The sequence below is a fragment of the Anguilla rostrata genome, chromosome 5 (genome assembly GCF_018555375.3).
Source record: "Anguilla rostrata isolate EN2019 chromosome 5, ASM1855537v3, whole genome shotgun sequence".
NCBI lineage: Eukaryota > Metazoa > Chordata > Actinopteri > Anguilliformes > Anguillidae > Anguilla > Anguilla rostrata.
The window spans coordinates 35784464-35800634 of record NC_057937.1 but is presented as its reverse complement, the minus strand read 5'-3'; the positions used below and the strand labels follow the sequence as shown (position 1 = coordinate 35800634).

Sequence of the window (16171 nt, the reverse complement as noted above, 5' to 3'; positions counted from 1 at the left end):
TAAAGAAGTGGAAGACACGTGGTGCTGTCAGGTTTTTCACACAAATGCGCAGGCAGGCACATGCGTGTGCATACACAGCCCTGCTGGTGAGGTGGGTGATTCTGGGTAGTGTGCCCAGCTGAACCCGTGGTTCTTGTTTTGCCCCACACCAGTGCCAACTGTGGCCTGGCAACACTGTGGGGTACAACTGGATATCATGTTGCCCAGAGAGGGAGGTTTTCGGTGGGCAGTGTATTCCTGCATCATTGTTAAACAGTGACTGCTCTTATTGGTCGAGTGCCTGCAGTCTACCAGTGGTCTGCACAGGACCACCGCGTAGGATGAGTGGCCAGCAGGGTGGCTAGTCCCGTTCAGGCAGTGTTCTACGGCATGGATGGGCCCCACAGCCTGGTACTGAATCCACACCGTCCAGTGCCAACTGCGGCCAGCGGCCTGACATACAATTACCGTTAGTGTCGCCCAGGGATGGGAGTGCTTCAGTCAGCTGGGACGGCAGACCATCGCCGCACACCAGTGACCCCTGGTTGGGTGCCTGAAAGTCTGCTCGTTAAGCTGCACACAAAGGGCCATGGTATTTGTCCTGCGCCAATCATTGTTTGCGTTATTAGTAAATCGGGCCCAGAGTCTCTTCCTGTTTGTGTGAGTACAACTTGTGCACTGCGGTCTGATAAGAAGCTGTGCTTGGCTTTGCGTGATTCAGAGATCAACGCTATCTTATTTGTACAGCAATGACTGCACATCATTTAGGGAGGCACAGCCCCCTGGTAAAGCCACCATGCTACTTGGCTAGTGGACAGCACTTTCAAGAGAAGTGGCATCATGCGTTTTTGAAGAGCACATCCTCCCAAATTGATGGAGAATTTTACAGCAATCAGCATGCTACTGATCCGATTTGCCGTTCAAAATTGATAAGCAGAGAATGTTGTATAAAAATGGGTTAAAACACACACACACACACACAAACAAAAACAAACATAAGTATTCACATGCACTCCATGCACCCAAACACAAACCTTTTATTACCCTGGATCTGTAATATCCTCATATTACTGCCTGCGCTTACCATCCCTGTGAAACAGTCATACTGTATTTAGATACACACACATTAAAATATGAATAACATATATGATAGCACGTAGAAATTAATATGGGCATTGCATGCCCTGCCCTTATTATGCTTTCCAGGATAAAAGTCATAACAGAAGGAAATAATAAACATATAAGATAAAAAAAATGTAATTTCTAGTAAAAAATTGACATTGCAGGGGGAATAACAGCTCACAGTATACCTGCTTTTCCAGCCAGTGTAATGTTATAATGATCTGATGGTAACAGTTTATGACAAGGGTTCAAGGGGTCATCTAAAGTGCGAGGGCTTTCCTTTCGACCGATTCACGGCATACCCCATTGGTTGCCGAACGCAAAGTCAGGTCTCTTGTAAGCTATGCTACACGGCGAGAGACACTGCGTTTCCCGACTAATAGAGCAAAATTTCCCCTGATTTAAGAAGCAGGACGGCTTGTGTCAGAGTGAAAGCAGACGATGACAGAAGGGGATGAAAGCAGGACGGTGATCAGAGACCGCGGAGTGACTGTCCCTGCGTCATTCAAACCGGAGGGGGTGCGCCAGACAGGTTCATTACCTCCGCATAGCGAATTTATCGCACCAAAGACCGGCCAAAACCGCAAGCAGGAGTTAGGAGACCCTCCTTTTCATAATCATTTTTCGAGCACTCCCACTGGGCTAATACTCAAGGCAGGCAGATGTTTAAACGCTCACTTTCCCCTTTTTATTGCGCCTACATAAACTGGAAAGTCATAAGCTGCTGAGAGGTTATTCAATGCACAGTCAGAGCCAACCTTCAGCCTTCTGTCAGTGAACAATATTCTCAACTAGCTTGTTCTCCGTGGTAATCACAAAAAAACTGAACTCCAGACTTCAAAAGCAGGGTTCAACAACGCTACCCTTTTGAGCAGCATTTGGAAAATTAAAATTGATGTGTGCTAACTGCAAAAACATTGAGGAGCACATCTACTAATTGGGATGCATTAGTGTGCTGCTAAACTTAGGAGCACATGTGCACCTTTGAAAACATGTTAGCGTAGAGCCCGCCTCATCCTAAACACACAGTTGACCCAAAACACTCTTCCCATTCAGAGGAAGTTGTAGTAAAGTGTAAACAACCGACAACCCAGATGAGACCGTTAGCAGAAAAACATTTGCATTTTCAGATGACACAAAACCCAGGGGTTAAAAAAACTGTTTGGATTCTACTCAGGTAATCCAAAAAGATTGTAATAGAATCCACAAGTGAGCAGAAAGCTGCCAAATAACATTCTAGTGTTCTTATATAATTCTAGCTCTAGGACATCCTTAGGAAAGATTAGCATAGGACAGGGGTGTCCACGATCAGTCATTCTGTTCACAGGCCCACACACTCCACCCCTCTAGCAGGGGTTTCAGCTGAGGGGTATGCAACTCTATGATGGATGGGCAGCCAGCCCAAGCAACACACTCTGAACCCAGCTAGCAGTGCTCGTGCACTGGCAGCTCTCCAGTTATGTTTACCGTTCAGATAAGCGTGCGCAAAAATTCCTTCAGCCACATCAATCCTCATCAGGCGACATTTCAGCATTGTATGCAGAGCAGGGCCACCATCCAGCAAACACCAGCAGCTGATTTTCATAGTGAGCCACATTATCAGCACAAGCTGGTCCTTGCTGGTATTTCCCAGTCGGCTCAACCCATTGATTCAAGGCTAAAGGGGGTAAATGTCAAGAAATGGTTACCTCTGATAGATGTTCCTCATAGAAAGGGCCCAACTGAGAGTTTGTTTCTCAGTACATTTTTTCAAGTTCTTTAACTTCGCTTCTACACAACACTATTATTCAATAAGAGTGAGGCAATGTAATATTATTGGTATTATCATTGTTTCAAACATATTAAAAACTATCATGGACAGCAAGGTAGTTTTTATAAGGATAATTAGTCATTACTATAACCAAATCATGAACTTATATTTTATTAATGTTTTTTGGCTTCTTGACGCTCCCTCAGAAGCCTAACACCTGGAACGGGAAGTTCCAGTTTGATTTCCTGCATTCTGATTTGTTATAGACAGATTTGGCCAGTGCTATGTCATAGGGTGAGGTGACTCGAAAGCTGGAGCCTCTAGATGCTTCATCAGATTTGTCACAATAATTAATTGACCATTGGGTTATTACCAAACATATCCCTGGAAGTTGGGAGGACTTATGTCACATCAAAAGACTATTGGTTACTCTATACAGTCTTGGTCTTTGAGCTACGGTGAAAAGTATTTATCATACACATACAAGATATGTTATAGATGCTCCCATGATAGCTTTTTAGACTGACGCAGATAAGATATTCTGCTAGAGAAATAAATAAAGAATGATAGCAGGCATACGAGTGGGCCGAGCACTCAGATCATCTCCTTAGACGGCGCTGTCAGTGGGTGTCAAGTGGTGCTGGATGTGTCGACCGCAGGTGATGGGGTTTCATCAACGGCTTTTGACAGGGCATAGCACACATTTCACTGACAAGGTTGTTTTTTCCCCCCCTCCTTCTCAAACGGGAATCTGTCATTTTCCATATTGTGGTTTTTTTTTTTACCCTTTCCAGAGAAAGCAGGTAATGACTGTAGACTGTCAAGAATGTGCTCATAGGTTACTGCCATTGGCCATATGCCCCTGAAAGCAATTTGAATAGCAAAGGGAAATGTAATTATTTTGAATTCAGTGCAAAAATGCACATATACACCCGGGAGATTCTGACACCCTGCAGTAAAAACGGTAACAACAACAGGGAAAACAAGATAAATATAGCCTGAATGTTACTTTGCAGTGTGGAGTCAACCCTCAGCCGTCACACTGGAACATAAATAAATCATTCACACACACACATTCTACGTGTACACATGCATGCACATACACACATACACGTGCACGCACATACACACACACACAACAACAACAAATATACAATTTTAAACACTCCACTACGATCGATCATAAAATGTTCAAAACATGACATATGATCTTCAATATTAATACTTCAATATTGTTTATTCATATGGATATACAGGTAGTCATGTGACATAAAGGGTTGGGAATAGCTGGGATAAAATATTAACTAGGATGCAGGATATTAATCAACTGGATTGAACTTGAAGACAAAACAGAAAAGAACAGGAGCAGGCTTTCTTATTGATTGGAGGCCATCCACTTACTCGGTCAATACTAGGTCAAATTAGACTGATCTAACGCTGCACACTAAAGGAGTTCCGTAATGAATTTCCCTGAAGACAGTAATCAATCAGTGACTCAAAGCTCAGGGACGCAAAGCCACCACCTTTATCTACAGCCACGGAGACAGACAGCTTAAGTACGGAGAATCCTGGGTGAATCCATGTTTTCTACCGACCCCACTCTCACCTCTACAGACTCACCTCTAGCACTTCTCTCACTCTTGCAGTCTAAATCAACACCACCTCTCCCTCATACAGTTTAACCCTGCATCCTACTCTCTCTTGTAGTTTAAAATGATACTCAAAACAAATGCCAAATTAAGAACAAGCATATGCAGATATAAGAAGGATTTAATCTATACTTCGTACCATGTTTTGCCTCTGAAATCTAATATAAAATTGTCGAATCAGATTAAGTACAAAAGTTATTCTGTTTCAGCATATTTTAGCTCATTCAAATTGCCCAAATTATATCTATTCAACGGTTCCTTTGATCAGACGAGTCAAAAATGTAGCCTAGGTAAAAAGATTTTATTTCTGAACTTATTATGATTGTAATATCAATTAAATTAATCAAATTGTTTCATACCATATATTTTTTTAAAAACACACAAAATTACACTTTACACAAAAAATATTTATTTTGGCTATCAGTCAATCTCTGCACATGATGTTCTACACCTCTATGTAAAAACCATGTTAGTTTCAATTTCATTAAATGTTTTCTGCAATTAAAGTCTGATTTCAAGATTAGGACAAACTGCACAACAGTTTCACCCATGCAAAGATACTTTTCAGTATTTGTGGGGATGATTATTGAAATCCCAAACCATGACCACTGAATACGTGTACACAGTTTTAGTTTATTTGCAGTGTGTAAGGTACTGAGAAGCTAATGCTTAGTGTTTGTGTGAGAATCTGGAAGCTGCAATCCAGTCTCAGTCCAGTTTCAGTCAAGTCCAAAAATGTTCAAAAGAACCAAGCCTGCAAGGATTTTCAACAGCATTGAAAATGAGCTTTTGGCGATGTAAAACACAATGTTCCAGCAGCTGTTTTCTGTTAGATACAAAATATCAAAGAAGCAGTGGAAGAATACAGACATAATGACAGACACAAGCACCAAGGTTAAAAAACACACACACCAAAACATGTTAAACAGAAAAAGATGAAAGAGCTTAGTTCGAATGACTGTTCATTTGACATATTCAGAAAGTACATAAGCTACAATTTAGCAGTAATCATAGTCAGAACATCCCAACGTGGTGATATATAGCTACTACACTTCCCCAATTTCAAAACACAAATAGCCCACCAGCCCAGCTTAAAAATTCTGCAGAAAGAAACCATAAGCAATTCATATAGTCTGAAGGGTACACTGGCAGTATAGTCAATTAAGATTCATTCTCTCAACCTGTAGCCTCACCTGACAAAAGTGGCAAGAATTTCCTTCAGAAAGCTAAGCACTTTGGATGTATTTCAGATATAATCCTTTTCCTAATCATTTTTGTGTCATCCTGCTTTTCAGAAATTCAGCTCTTTGTTGCAACAGGACAAGATCCCAGGGGCTCACAGGTAGTAATTTGTCAATTATTACTAAATGGGATTTTAATGAGAAATACATTTCACTGTCACTATGGTGTTCTTATATTCACATTTCACCATGAAGGAATTAAAACCTTTTGGATAAATTAGTAATAAAAGAACAATTCAGATCACAGACTGACTTTATTTTATACGTTTAACTACAGAATATCACACATGCGGTAGCTAAAATTATTGAAATGCCACAGGCTTGTCCATCAAGAACCCTCATGCTCTGATTGTCAATGATTAAAACAGTTTCCAGGATTAAACTAACTTTTCACTCTTTTCTTGATATACTCAAAATGGATTGATTGCAGATTAACAATTAAATTACCTTTTATCAGGTAAGGCTTGATATGTTGAAATACTCACCCTGGCAGAATACAGTGGAAAATACACATTCAAATTTAAGCACACCGCAAGGGTTCAGAAATCTTTAGAAAGCTAATTGCTTAATAAACTTAGCAGGGCATCAAATCTCACATATGAGGACCTGTACTGCCAAATTAAATTCAAAACTGAAATGGGTTCTGTAAAATCGATATCAGATGTAATAATGTCAAATTTAAAAACAAAAAATGGATCAAATTTAAATTTAAGAAACTGAAAACATCTGAATGCTTAAGACTGACTGCTCTAGACAGACAGAAAGTTCCCGACCCTATGCCTCACAAAGACTAAATATCTGAATAATTGTTTCTACCGCTATCTCAACACAAACTGAAAATAAAAGGACTGTTGTCCGCCTTGAGCTACGACACCCCTCTGCCCCCAAACAGAGTGAGGAATGTGTTCAGACATGCAGTGGAGGAGTGCGCTCAATGCACAACAGGTTTCCTCCTCAGTAACTGTAACTGCTGCTCTCTTTTCACAGCAAAGCACCCACCTGGCGCCCCGTGCTCCCCCTCTCACTGATCTACCAAAACCCCGCGGTGCACCCCACACCCGTCTGAAGGGTTCGACAAGGCAAACACTATGCACAGCGTCTGTTACCCAGCAACCACCATCTTCAGGCTCCAGAGAAAGAGTGCACAGATCTCAAAAACTGATACAACACAGGAACATAGAAAATAACCATGGTCTACATGTCCAAATAAGTAGAAAATGAGGTCGGCTTATAACCCCAGACATTCATTTGCAATAAATTAATCATCCATAATTCCAAATATGGGTTATAATCAATATTACCAGCAATTTAGAAGTCCCTGTGCGGGTTTAATTTATCTGAAAAAGAAAACAAATTGAAGATGAACAAGGGAGAGTATATGTGTCTCTATTTTCTGTTCTACTGCTCAGTAGAGTCATGGGGGGAGAATGGAAGTTAGCAATCAGCTTTTGCACCAGAACACTCCCCATACGCCCGCTGAGGCGAAGAGGGAGGGGTGAACACGGACTTCTACCACAGAGCATCGTTGATGCTGAGTGAGTTTGTCTTCTCTTGCCAGCCTGTCTGATCTGACCAATAAAATACATAGCTCCTAACATAAAGAATATGTCAGCCTCTAAGAGCATAAAAACACAAACACCATTTGCACTGAATAGGGAAATAGCCACAGCAAGCCACTGTTTTCCACTGGGTCAGGATCACAGATAACACACTAACACCAGAAATTGACTTTAATCTGGAGCAAAAAAGTCAGATCCACTGACATGTCAATCAAATGAAGACTGCCCTGACCCAGGAGGCAGAGCTCAGTGACTTCCCCCGATGGACACAGGCAGGAAGGCTTATGCGAGTCAAAAAGAAAAAAACTTGGATTCCGTCCCAGTGCTTCAACCCCTGACTCCAGCTATCGCAAAGTCCTAAAAGGAGGCCTGTCATTTCACAACAAAAAGCGCATTATCAAGTAGGTGTAAATTAGAAACACTTCGCCATTCTTAGAGCTTCTAAAAAAATGTGATTCTCCTCTCAGCTCGTTTTTTTTTTTCTTTTTCTTTTTTGGTGGGGATTAAAACACGGCCTCCCACCAAGTCTCACTCGCTTACCGTCTTTGGTAACTACGTGCTATATCAGCCAGAAGCACACTGGGGGGGGGGGGGGGGACCTCTGACTGTCTGTTTGGCACACGCTCAGCATCGCAGCGGGAGACGGACCCAGCTTCATGGCCTCGCGGGTCTCGCACTCTCCCCCTCTTTCTGCCCGATGGCGGCGTCACTGAGCTGAGCTGAGGCCAGCTGAGGGACAGAGTGCTGCGACAGTGTGGCGTGCTTATGGCTGTAGGGAAGCTGCAGCAGCATTTCACATTCAGGTGGGACAGGTGTATAGCTCTGATGCACAGCTCTGATACACTCTGCCTCCCTCTGCCCCGTGAGGAGAGATGCATGCTGGGAGACCCAAGAAAAGGAGGCATACAATCAGACTTCAACCTCTGGGCCAGCCACCTCCCCTCTCCTCTGCCTCCATTCCCTCCCCTTCGCAGCTCATTTAAAAATAGTGATTGTAAAATGATACCATTAAAAATTGCTGCCCAATTACAACTATGCCACACTTCATTTTTCACCTTGTGATCACCATGCAATAAACCAAAGATCACTTTGATGAATTTTGACAGAGTCTAACAGCCTCCAGCACTTAGAGACAGACACCCTCTATGCCAGGATTAGCCTTGACTTGGCTCGGCACTGTAAAAGAATGGTTGGGAGACAAAAGAACCCAACTTGGTAAGACTTTACACACAGAATCCTGGATCTCAGAAATCCCTGTGCTAATCTGAGACCAAAGGGACCTATGAGGAACCAACCATATGCATTCAGGAGGTGGAGGGGGCTACCATCCAAACATATATACAGGCAAACTGTCACCAGTGCAAGAGGCGACTCTCCTCCAACTGGCACAACTTCATGAATGATCACGTCATGGAAACGTGAAAAGCAAAGCAATTTACAAACTTGGGAGAAAAAAGGAAAAATATGTTTTTTTTTTAATAAAAGAAGAACCATAAAATTTGTAAAGAAATCCTTCTATTCCAGAATGTTCTTCTCAGGTTTGATCGAGGAATCTGAGCGAGGACAGCAGATGAGATATGTTTGTCCTAAATGACAATAAAGTAGACGTGACTTAGTGAACTGGCTCTCCATTGAAATTTCAAGAGGGAGCTTAACATGTAATTTAGCTGCTGTATGTGTGTGCACACACGCACACGTACAAAGGCATTTCAGGTTTCATCTTTCAAGATTGCTTTCATTATTATTTTTGGGTCACGTTATTGCTTTTGTGGCTGGCTTCCACATACCAAGCAGCTCGATTTTTAGAGGGTGTGGAATGTACCACGTTCCCCCTGGTGCTGCTGCCCCTCCTGCACCCTCCCACTCCCCCATGGCTGTACCCCTCTCCCTCCCATGCACTGGCCCTTCACGGAGCGATGACTAATAGCAGAGAGGATAACCCCAGTGAAATGCATGGCCATGTACTGTAGGGCAAGCTAAAGAAGGAGCCAGCAGCTATCACTCTGATTGAGCCCCATGTTGAAAGGCAGGGCCCTACGCCGTCAGCAAACAAAGTGTGTACACAACAAAATACACCAGCACACAGGGGTCATCAAACAAGCCTTGATATATTCACTCCTTGTTAGTTTTCAGAGGGACGTAGACAGGCGCGTGTGTGTGTGTGTACGCATGTGCATGTGTGCATGTGCAAGTGGTAACAACCATCCCCAAAGCACAGACAAGGCAGCTTCCTCAGTCCAAATGGGGATTACGACTCGTCCCAGCTGTAAGAAACTTCCGTTTGACTTAGGCTACATCAGACCAGTCTTCACATCACTTCCAAGGACCTGGTATTTTCCTGGTATTTCCTGGGAGCGAAATGGGTTTGGGGTGCTGTTCCCTTGGTTTCATTCCTTGGTTCAAATCAGGTAGCTCAAGGGTTACCACATCTCATTAGAAATACCTCTGAAGGAGGCACTTTGGGTACTGACCCATATTGTCCAAAATCTGTTTTGACACTTGTATCAAACAGAGACACAGCATAAAAAGAATGATGCCTTCAACAAGCAGCAACCCCTGCATAAACACGAGATAAGTCCTTTCCATTTGTGGTGGAAAAGATTGAAGACAACACTCTTAATCTCTCTCATGCTCTCAGTGGCCTTGTTGTGTAGAGAAAGGGAGAGAATCATATTCTCACATTTTATCCCAAAAGTGAATACCAAGCATTGCTCAATTGCAAGAGCAAGCATGACCTCTGACCCAGCGACCCTATGAGTCCAACACCACTTATCTCTAAGGATCACACTTCTCTAAAGCGATGCTCTCACTGGCCACCTGTCCCACTAACAATCCCCATGAAGCATTCTCATAGTGATGCTCCCAGCCCTGCCAGGATTCATGGCAGGAAGACAAGAAAGTGCCACTTCATAAATATTTAGAGGAACTGTCATCAAGTTTTAAGATGCAGAAAATGTTCTCCAGCTAAGAATGTCTTCTTACAGCACAATACTAACTATAAGCTCAAAGCCATGCATAAAGGAGACAAAAAAACCAACTAAACATCCTGTAAGTGTATAGCCTTCCTTATTAGGCAAAAGTGTTAAAACAACTTTCAAGAACAAAAAAAAATACAAAACTCCCAACTAACTGTACACAGACATTGGTTTGTTTCAACTATGAGAAAGTATATTAAGATGTATATTTACGTATTCCAAGTTTAGAAACAGGATAGAATTTTGTTTGGATGTATAAATTATGTCATTTCTAAACAGGAAAGCTGGAGCTCTGAAATGCTATGCATATTCTGGCACTGCAGGTTCACCTCTGATTGGCTGCCCATTAAGCAGATGCAGTGGGAATAAATTAAATTATCAACAAGATACCAAATCCGCTGATCATAGACAGTAAATGATTTGATTTAGATTGCACACTTTCTTTAAAAACAACATTTAAATGGTTTAATTAAGATCACATGAGAAACGCTCATATGCAATACCAATGGCTCATCACACTTTGGTTTACATTGGTCTCCAAACAAATCTTTCATTGAATGGAACAAATGAGTTCCTATGCGTTTTTTATTTCAGTGACTGATGAATGTCTGATGTACCCAAAAAGCCGCTGCATCCTGCCAGCTATTCACAGAACAGTCATTGCAGATCAACTCAGAGCTGCAAAGTTCTGTGACATAAAAGTTTGTTGTAAAAAGCGAAAGCGTACAGCAGTAAGTGTGCTTGAGTGCAGGCAAGGCGACATGCTGCTGAAAAACAAGGGGAGAAAGCGGGATAGAGATTTTCCTAAACATTGCGCTTGCTATAAAATAAAATTTCTTGGAATGTTGTGGAAGAGGAGGGGGAGGAATGCAAGTCACTTGGGGAAACCCATGTGAAGTTTATTGAAGGAGTAATCTCACAGCTCCAAAGCAGGAAATGAAAACATCCCCCACAAAAAAACCAAAGAGCATACTTATGTATATTTTCTTACAACAACACTGGCATCAGAGCTGAAAGAGGAACATCTTCTATTGAAAATTACTTCCTGAGCATGTTTCTTTCAATTACTTAATGATTGCATAGTCTATGCCCCTGCCAATTGCCTCTGCTTTCAAGCTGTAATGTATGCAGTAATTAACATGGAAATGGATCCATAAATGTCAACTGCCACTGGCTTCAAAGTCATGCAGTGAAATAAAATAGCGAGTTCTGTAGTACTTAGAGTGAGGAAATGGCATCAAACCTGAAAATCTCTTTTAAAATGTCCATTTATGTTGGGCCCATTAATGTCCAAACTGAACAGCAACCAAGGTGACACAATAATAACTGTTAAACAAGAATAAACAGCGGACACTGAGGAAACCTTTCATAACAAATACGCCTCCAGTTTTACTTTCTGTTAACGGACATACTTCAATATGGCAAGAGATGAGTGAACGCACATGTTTGACCTTATGGTAATAAGGTCATTTTGTGTGAGCATTGAAGGCAGCAAACAACCACTGTACTGCTGGCAAATTACGTCACGCATCCAACTATCTCAGCAACGCAAAGATTTACTAAGTTCTCACTGTTTCAGTAACTGCTATCCATCTGCTGTATCAAGTGTAATCAATTTTGTTCAATAAGAGAGGCTATTAACCAACAAGGTAAACACCTATTACAAACAACATGTCAAGCCCCGAAAACACAACCATTTTTAAGCAATAAAAGGACATGACGGATGTTGCGCATATTTATCAACCAACAGCATATCTACTGACAAGATTTGCCTTACTAACCAATGTATCAATATGAAATAAAACTACCTGACAATGCACGTGACATTGCCATTTTGATAGGCTATGAAATGAAGCAGCCAAAAGACGAAAGGCATCAAAACGTTCCAGAGGGAACTGTGTAGGCTAATGCAGCAATACTCCAATACAGGTCCAGCAATTTAACTAATGAGCTAGTTCATTTGGGGCTACAGATGTTCCCTACAGGACTGTCGTAAATTACATTTTTACCTTATAGCCTAGGCTACTTCTCTGGTGGCCATGACCGTAATATGAACTCGAAATCTCAAAGTCTTTTTATGCCAACGGTTTTCTACAATAGCAACGTTAATTTTCATCCACGTCTGCAACCCACAAGCCCGATGCTGCTTGCGGTTGACGTCTGATTCCTGCTTATTCGTTCTAAACGCAAACCCGCACTTGGAAATTATTCCACTGCCAGTGGTCCGCGTGCGGGCACAAAATACACAAATAGTGCTAATAATAATAATAATAATAATAATAATAATAATAATAATAATAATTATAATAATAATAATAATAATAATAATAAATACTTACGGAAAAGCCGGCCCAGAATGGACACGAATGTCTGACCCTAGGCGAGACAGTAAGAGCCAAAGCAGCGAAACTGACTGCCAAAATCAGACTTCCCAACACCATCTGAGAAACTCCAAGGGAAAGCATGATTCGGGTCCGGGTCCGAAACTCTCTTAGCCTCGAAAGACTACGGGACAGGGACACGGGGCTGAGCGAACGGCCCCTAGGCAGTGCACTGACGGGCATTGTTAAAACGAGATAGACTCCGATGACTCTCAACTGGAAATTCTATTCTACGTTTAATAATGGCATCCAAACAGAATGTCAGAGAATAGCCAAAACAGGCCCGTTAATTTAGAAACCAACAAAACACCACAGCAGTCACAATTACTGTCCGATGCCGAGATGTAAAAATAGGTCTGTGGCATTAGTAACAATCCAAAAAGACGTTTCCGAGAGAAGTGTTGCCAAGTGTGTACACACATGAAAGCTGGAAAATTTCTGTTCTTCTCCGAGAGATGTGTGTGGGTGGCAAGTTGAATCAGCTAGCTTGCTATATCCAAATCCATACATTTACTTCCAAGGAATGAAAAAAAAAATCGCACCTCGACAAGAGCTGGTGACAAACGTGACCAGTTATCGAGGCTAAAAATGCATGTGCATAGTCCGTCACATCAACGTCCGCGGTGTTTCACTGTGTTTCCTTGTTCCTCTGCTCGCTACTTGGCGAAATTAAAGTAGCCTACCTTGCATCATTGCTCCGCTGATTAGCAAGGGCTGTAAAACAGTTATTGAAGAATCGAAGCAGAAGAACATGCGCTCAGCCCGAGAAGAGAGGAAGAGCAAGAAGAGAAAACAAGGAAACGTGTAAGCGAGCACTGCGAGGAAACGCAAGATCCAGCCGCGTCCTGATGCTCTTTTTGCCGCAGCTGTCAAACACTACACCGATACCTGCTTGTAGTCCTCTACGTTAGTGCTACATGTCCAGCAGATGGAACTCGGGAACGAAATTTCTCTCAGGAAACACGGTGCTCCAAACAAATGCAGGTGCACGATACGTCGAAGTCTCAACCCTCTCACAATATCTTTCAGTCAACATAAATTCAGTGCAGTTGGTCGGGGGGAGGGGACGCACTTACTACAGGCACGCGTAGCGGGATAGAAGCGCGTTTGGGTCAGTTGGAAGGCAGAAAGGTACTCGAGTCAGCGGGAGACGTAGAATATAAGTAAAAAATAATGCGCTTTTCCCATGATGTGGAGCGAGCGAAAACGTATGCGCGTTTTTTGTGTAGCCAGTGAACTTGAGGCGGTATTTGTGGAAACCTGAAGAAAATCTAAACTAGCATAAAATTTGATTGCTCTAAGGGAATTTTTTTGGCTATTCTGGAGCATGGGCTGGTTATAACGGAGGATGCACAGCACGTGTACATTAGGCTATAGCTGGCCATTCAGCTGCAATGTCTGACCATCACTATAGGATTGCTTTGGCGATTAAGTGTAGTCTACTGTAATTTTCACTTAATATACACTCGGTCATTTTATTAGGTACACTTACTCGTTACAACAGCTTGCTCGTCCAAACAGCGAATCATATGGATGCAACTCAATATATAAAGCATGCAGACATGATGAAGAGGTTAGTTTTTTTTTTTTTGTTTTTTTTTTTTTTTTGTTTTGTTCAACCAAACATTACAATGGACGAGATGCCTGATCTCTGCGACTTTGGGTGTGGTATGATTGTTGATGCCAGATGTGGTGGTTCCAGGTGCCCTCCTAGGATTTTCACACACTACATTCTCGGGTTTACAGAGAATGGTGCGATAAACAACATCTCAAGCTGGTTCCACGAGCATGTCAGTGACTTCAGTTTACTGCAATGGTCTTTGAGACATAGTCTCCAGATCTCAATCCAATAGAACACCTTTGGGCTGAGGTGGAATGGGAGATTTGCAGCATGAATATGTGGCTGAAAAATCTCCAGGAACTGCGTGATGCTATTGAGTCAGCATGGACCAAAATCCCAAAGTAATGTTTCCAGCACCCTTACTGAATCCATGCAGCAAAGAATTCTGGAGGCAGAAGGGGGTCCTACTCAATGCTAGATAGGTGCACCTAATAAAGTGGCCATTGTGCGTATATTGCCATTATGTGACCTGGTAATTTAATATGTGTGATCCACACAAAGGTGGCACTGTAGGCCTACTTGTGTATTGTGGGCTGAATCTGCCCAGGTGGTTCATTTAGCCGACAACTATGTTTTACATGTTCATGACACCGTGTCATGTGGCGTAGCCTGACCGGCATCACTGAATTCATCCTCTCTTGGTGCAGCTAATAGGAATGTCAGACGAACCAGTACTTCAGTGCCAAGTCAATGCCAAATTTCAGAAAACATTGTGGTAGGCCTAGCAAGAAAATTCTGTCTACCAGGCTCGAAAACGTCTGGCTCGTCTCGCACTTCCTGGTGCCACCAAAACAACTTGCTCATCGTTAGGCTTTACAATGAATTGCTAGATAACACAGGGCACAACACTTGAATGCGCTGAAAAATTAATGCAGAACAGAATCGCCTATTTATCCCAATGCCTACAGAATTTATTTCGGAGTCAACCGCCCTCATCAGTCATAGATTCACAGGAACAACCAGAGCAGGCCGCTGGCATAAACACTAGGCAATTGTTTAGGGCCACAACTCATCCTTGGGCCACACATTATAAGTTTTTATGTGATTTAGTGATTTATGTTGGAGCACTATGAGGACACAACAGCATTCTTGTTTAGAGCCACCCAAGATCCAGGTCTGGGAACATCCCAAGATTAGTCGGCAACAGCACTTTTGTTGTATGTGGTGAATTTGAATGTGATCAGAGCTGATCTTTATTAATCTTATTTTCCCCACAAAAGGGGGCTAAAAGCAATGATATTGTCAGTCCATTTCCTAATTCTTAGGGCAGATCTTAGGCTTTTCTGAAACCTTGATTAGCACTCAATGGGTCAAAGTTTATAAAATACAATTAACAAAATTTTGCAGAGAATGTGAATACATTAAGAAGGTGTTAATGCAGAGATTTGAAACCACAACACTTTGAAACTGGTATGTGTACAGAATTTTGAAGAATTTGACAAAACTAGAGAACATGTTTCGCCTTCAAATGATAGAATAGATATGACTGGCACAGATTTTATTAGATTTTTAAACTCTTGTTAGGTTCAAACACCACCTCTCCATTGACACAGTTTAGAATAGCTCATATTTGTAAGACAAGTACAGCTGATGCAAAAAAAATAAAAAATAAATAAATATCTCAAAGCACCCCAATTACTGAAACAAAATGTTTCCAGTCTGTTATTAATTGGTAATGTACCCTGACTGGTAGTATAAACAATGTACATTTGTTTTTAAATATTCAACCACTTGACATCACATTCTAAACCCTTCCCCACTAGCATCATCTTACCCAGCTTCCTCCCTTCATTTTATACAGCAGACCAAATGAAAAGGGAAGTTCAAATTAACAGATTTCGAAGGGATAAACGTGATATTAGTTGTCGTTGATAATCATCTCACATCTCTATAT

General features: G+C 41.9%; 1 protein-coding gene across 4 annotated transcripts in view; it reads right to left on the bottom strand.

Annotated features, from left to right (window-relative positions):
• Positions 1 to 16171, bottom strand: part of LOC135255165 (protein ENTREP2-like) — a 129140-nt gene that overhangs the window by 110233 nt on the left and 2736 nt on the right. Inside the window, exon 1 of one of the 4 annotated variants that reach the window (XM_064335987.1) lies at positions 12615 to 13703. The exons of 2 other annotated variants lie outside the window; for them this stretch is intronic. In XM_064335987.1, coding sequence (XP_064192057.1) covers positions 12615 to 12839 — 225 coding nt within the window. In that variant the 5' untranslated portion in view covers positions 12840 to 13703. Of the gene's footprint in view, positions 1 to 12614; positions 13704 to 16171 lie in introns of those variants that run through there. One more of the 4 variants, XM_064335990.1, reaches the window with a different exon arrangement.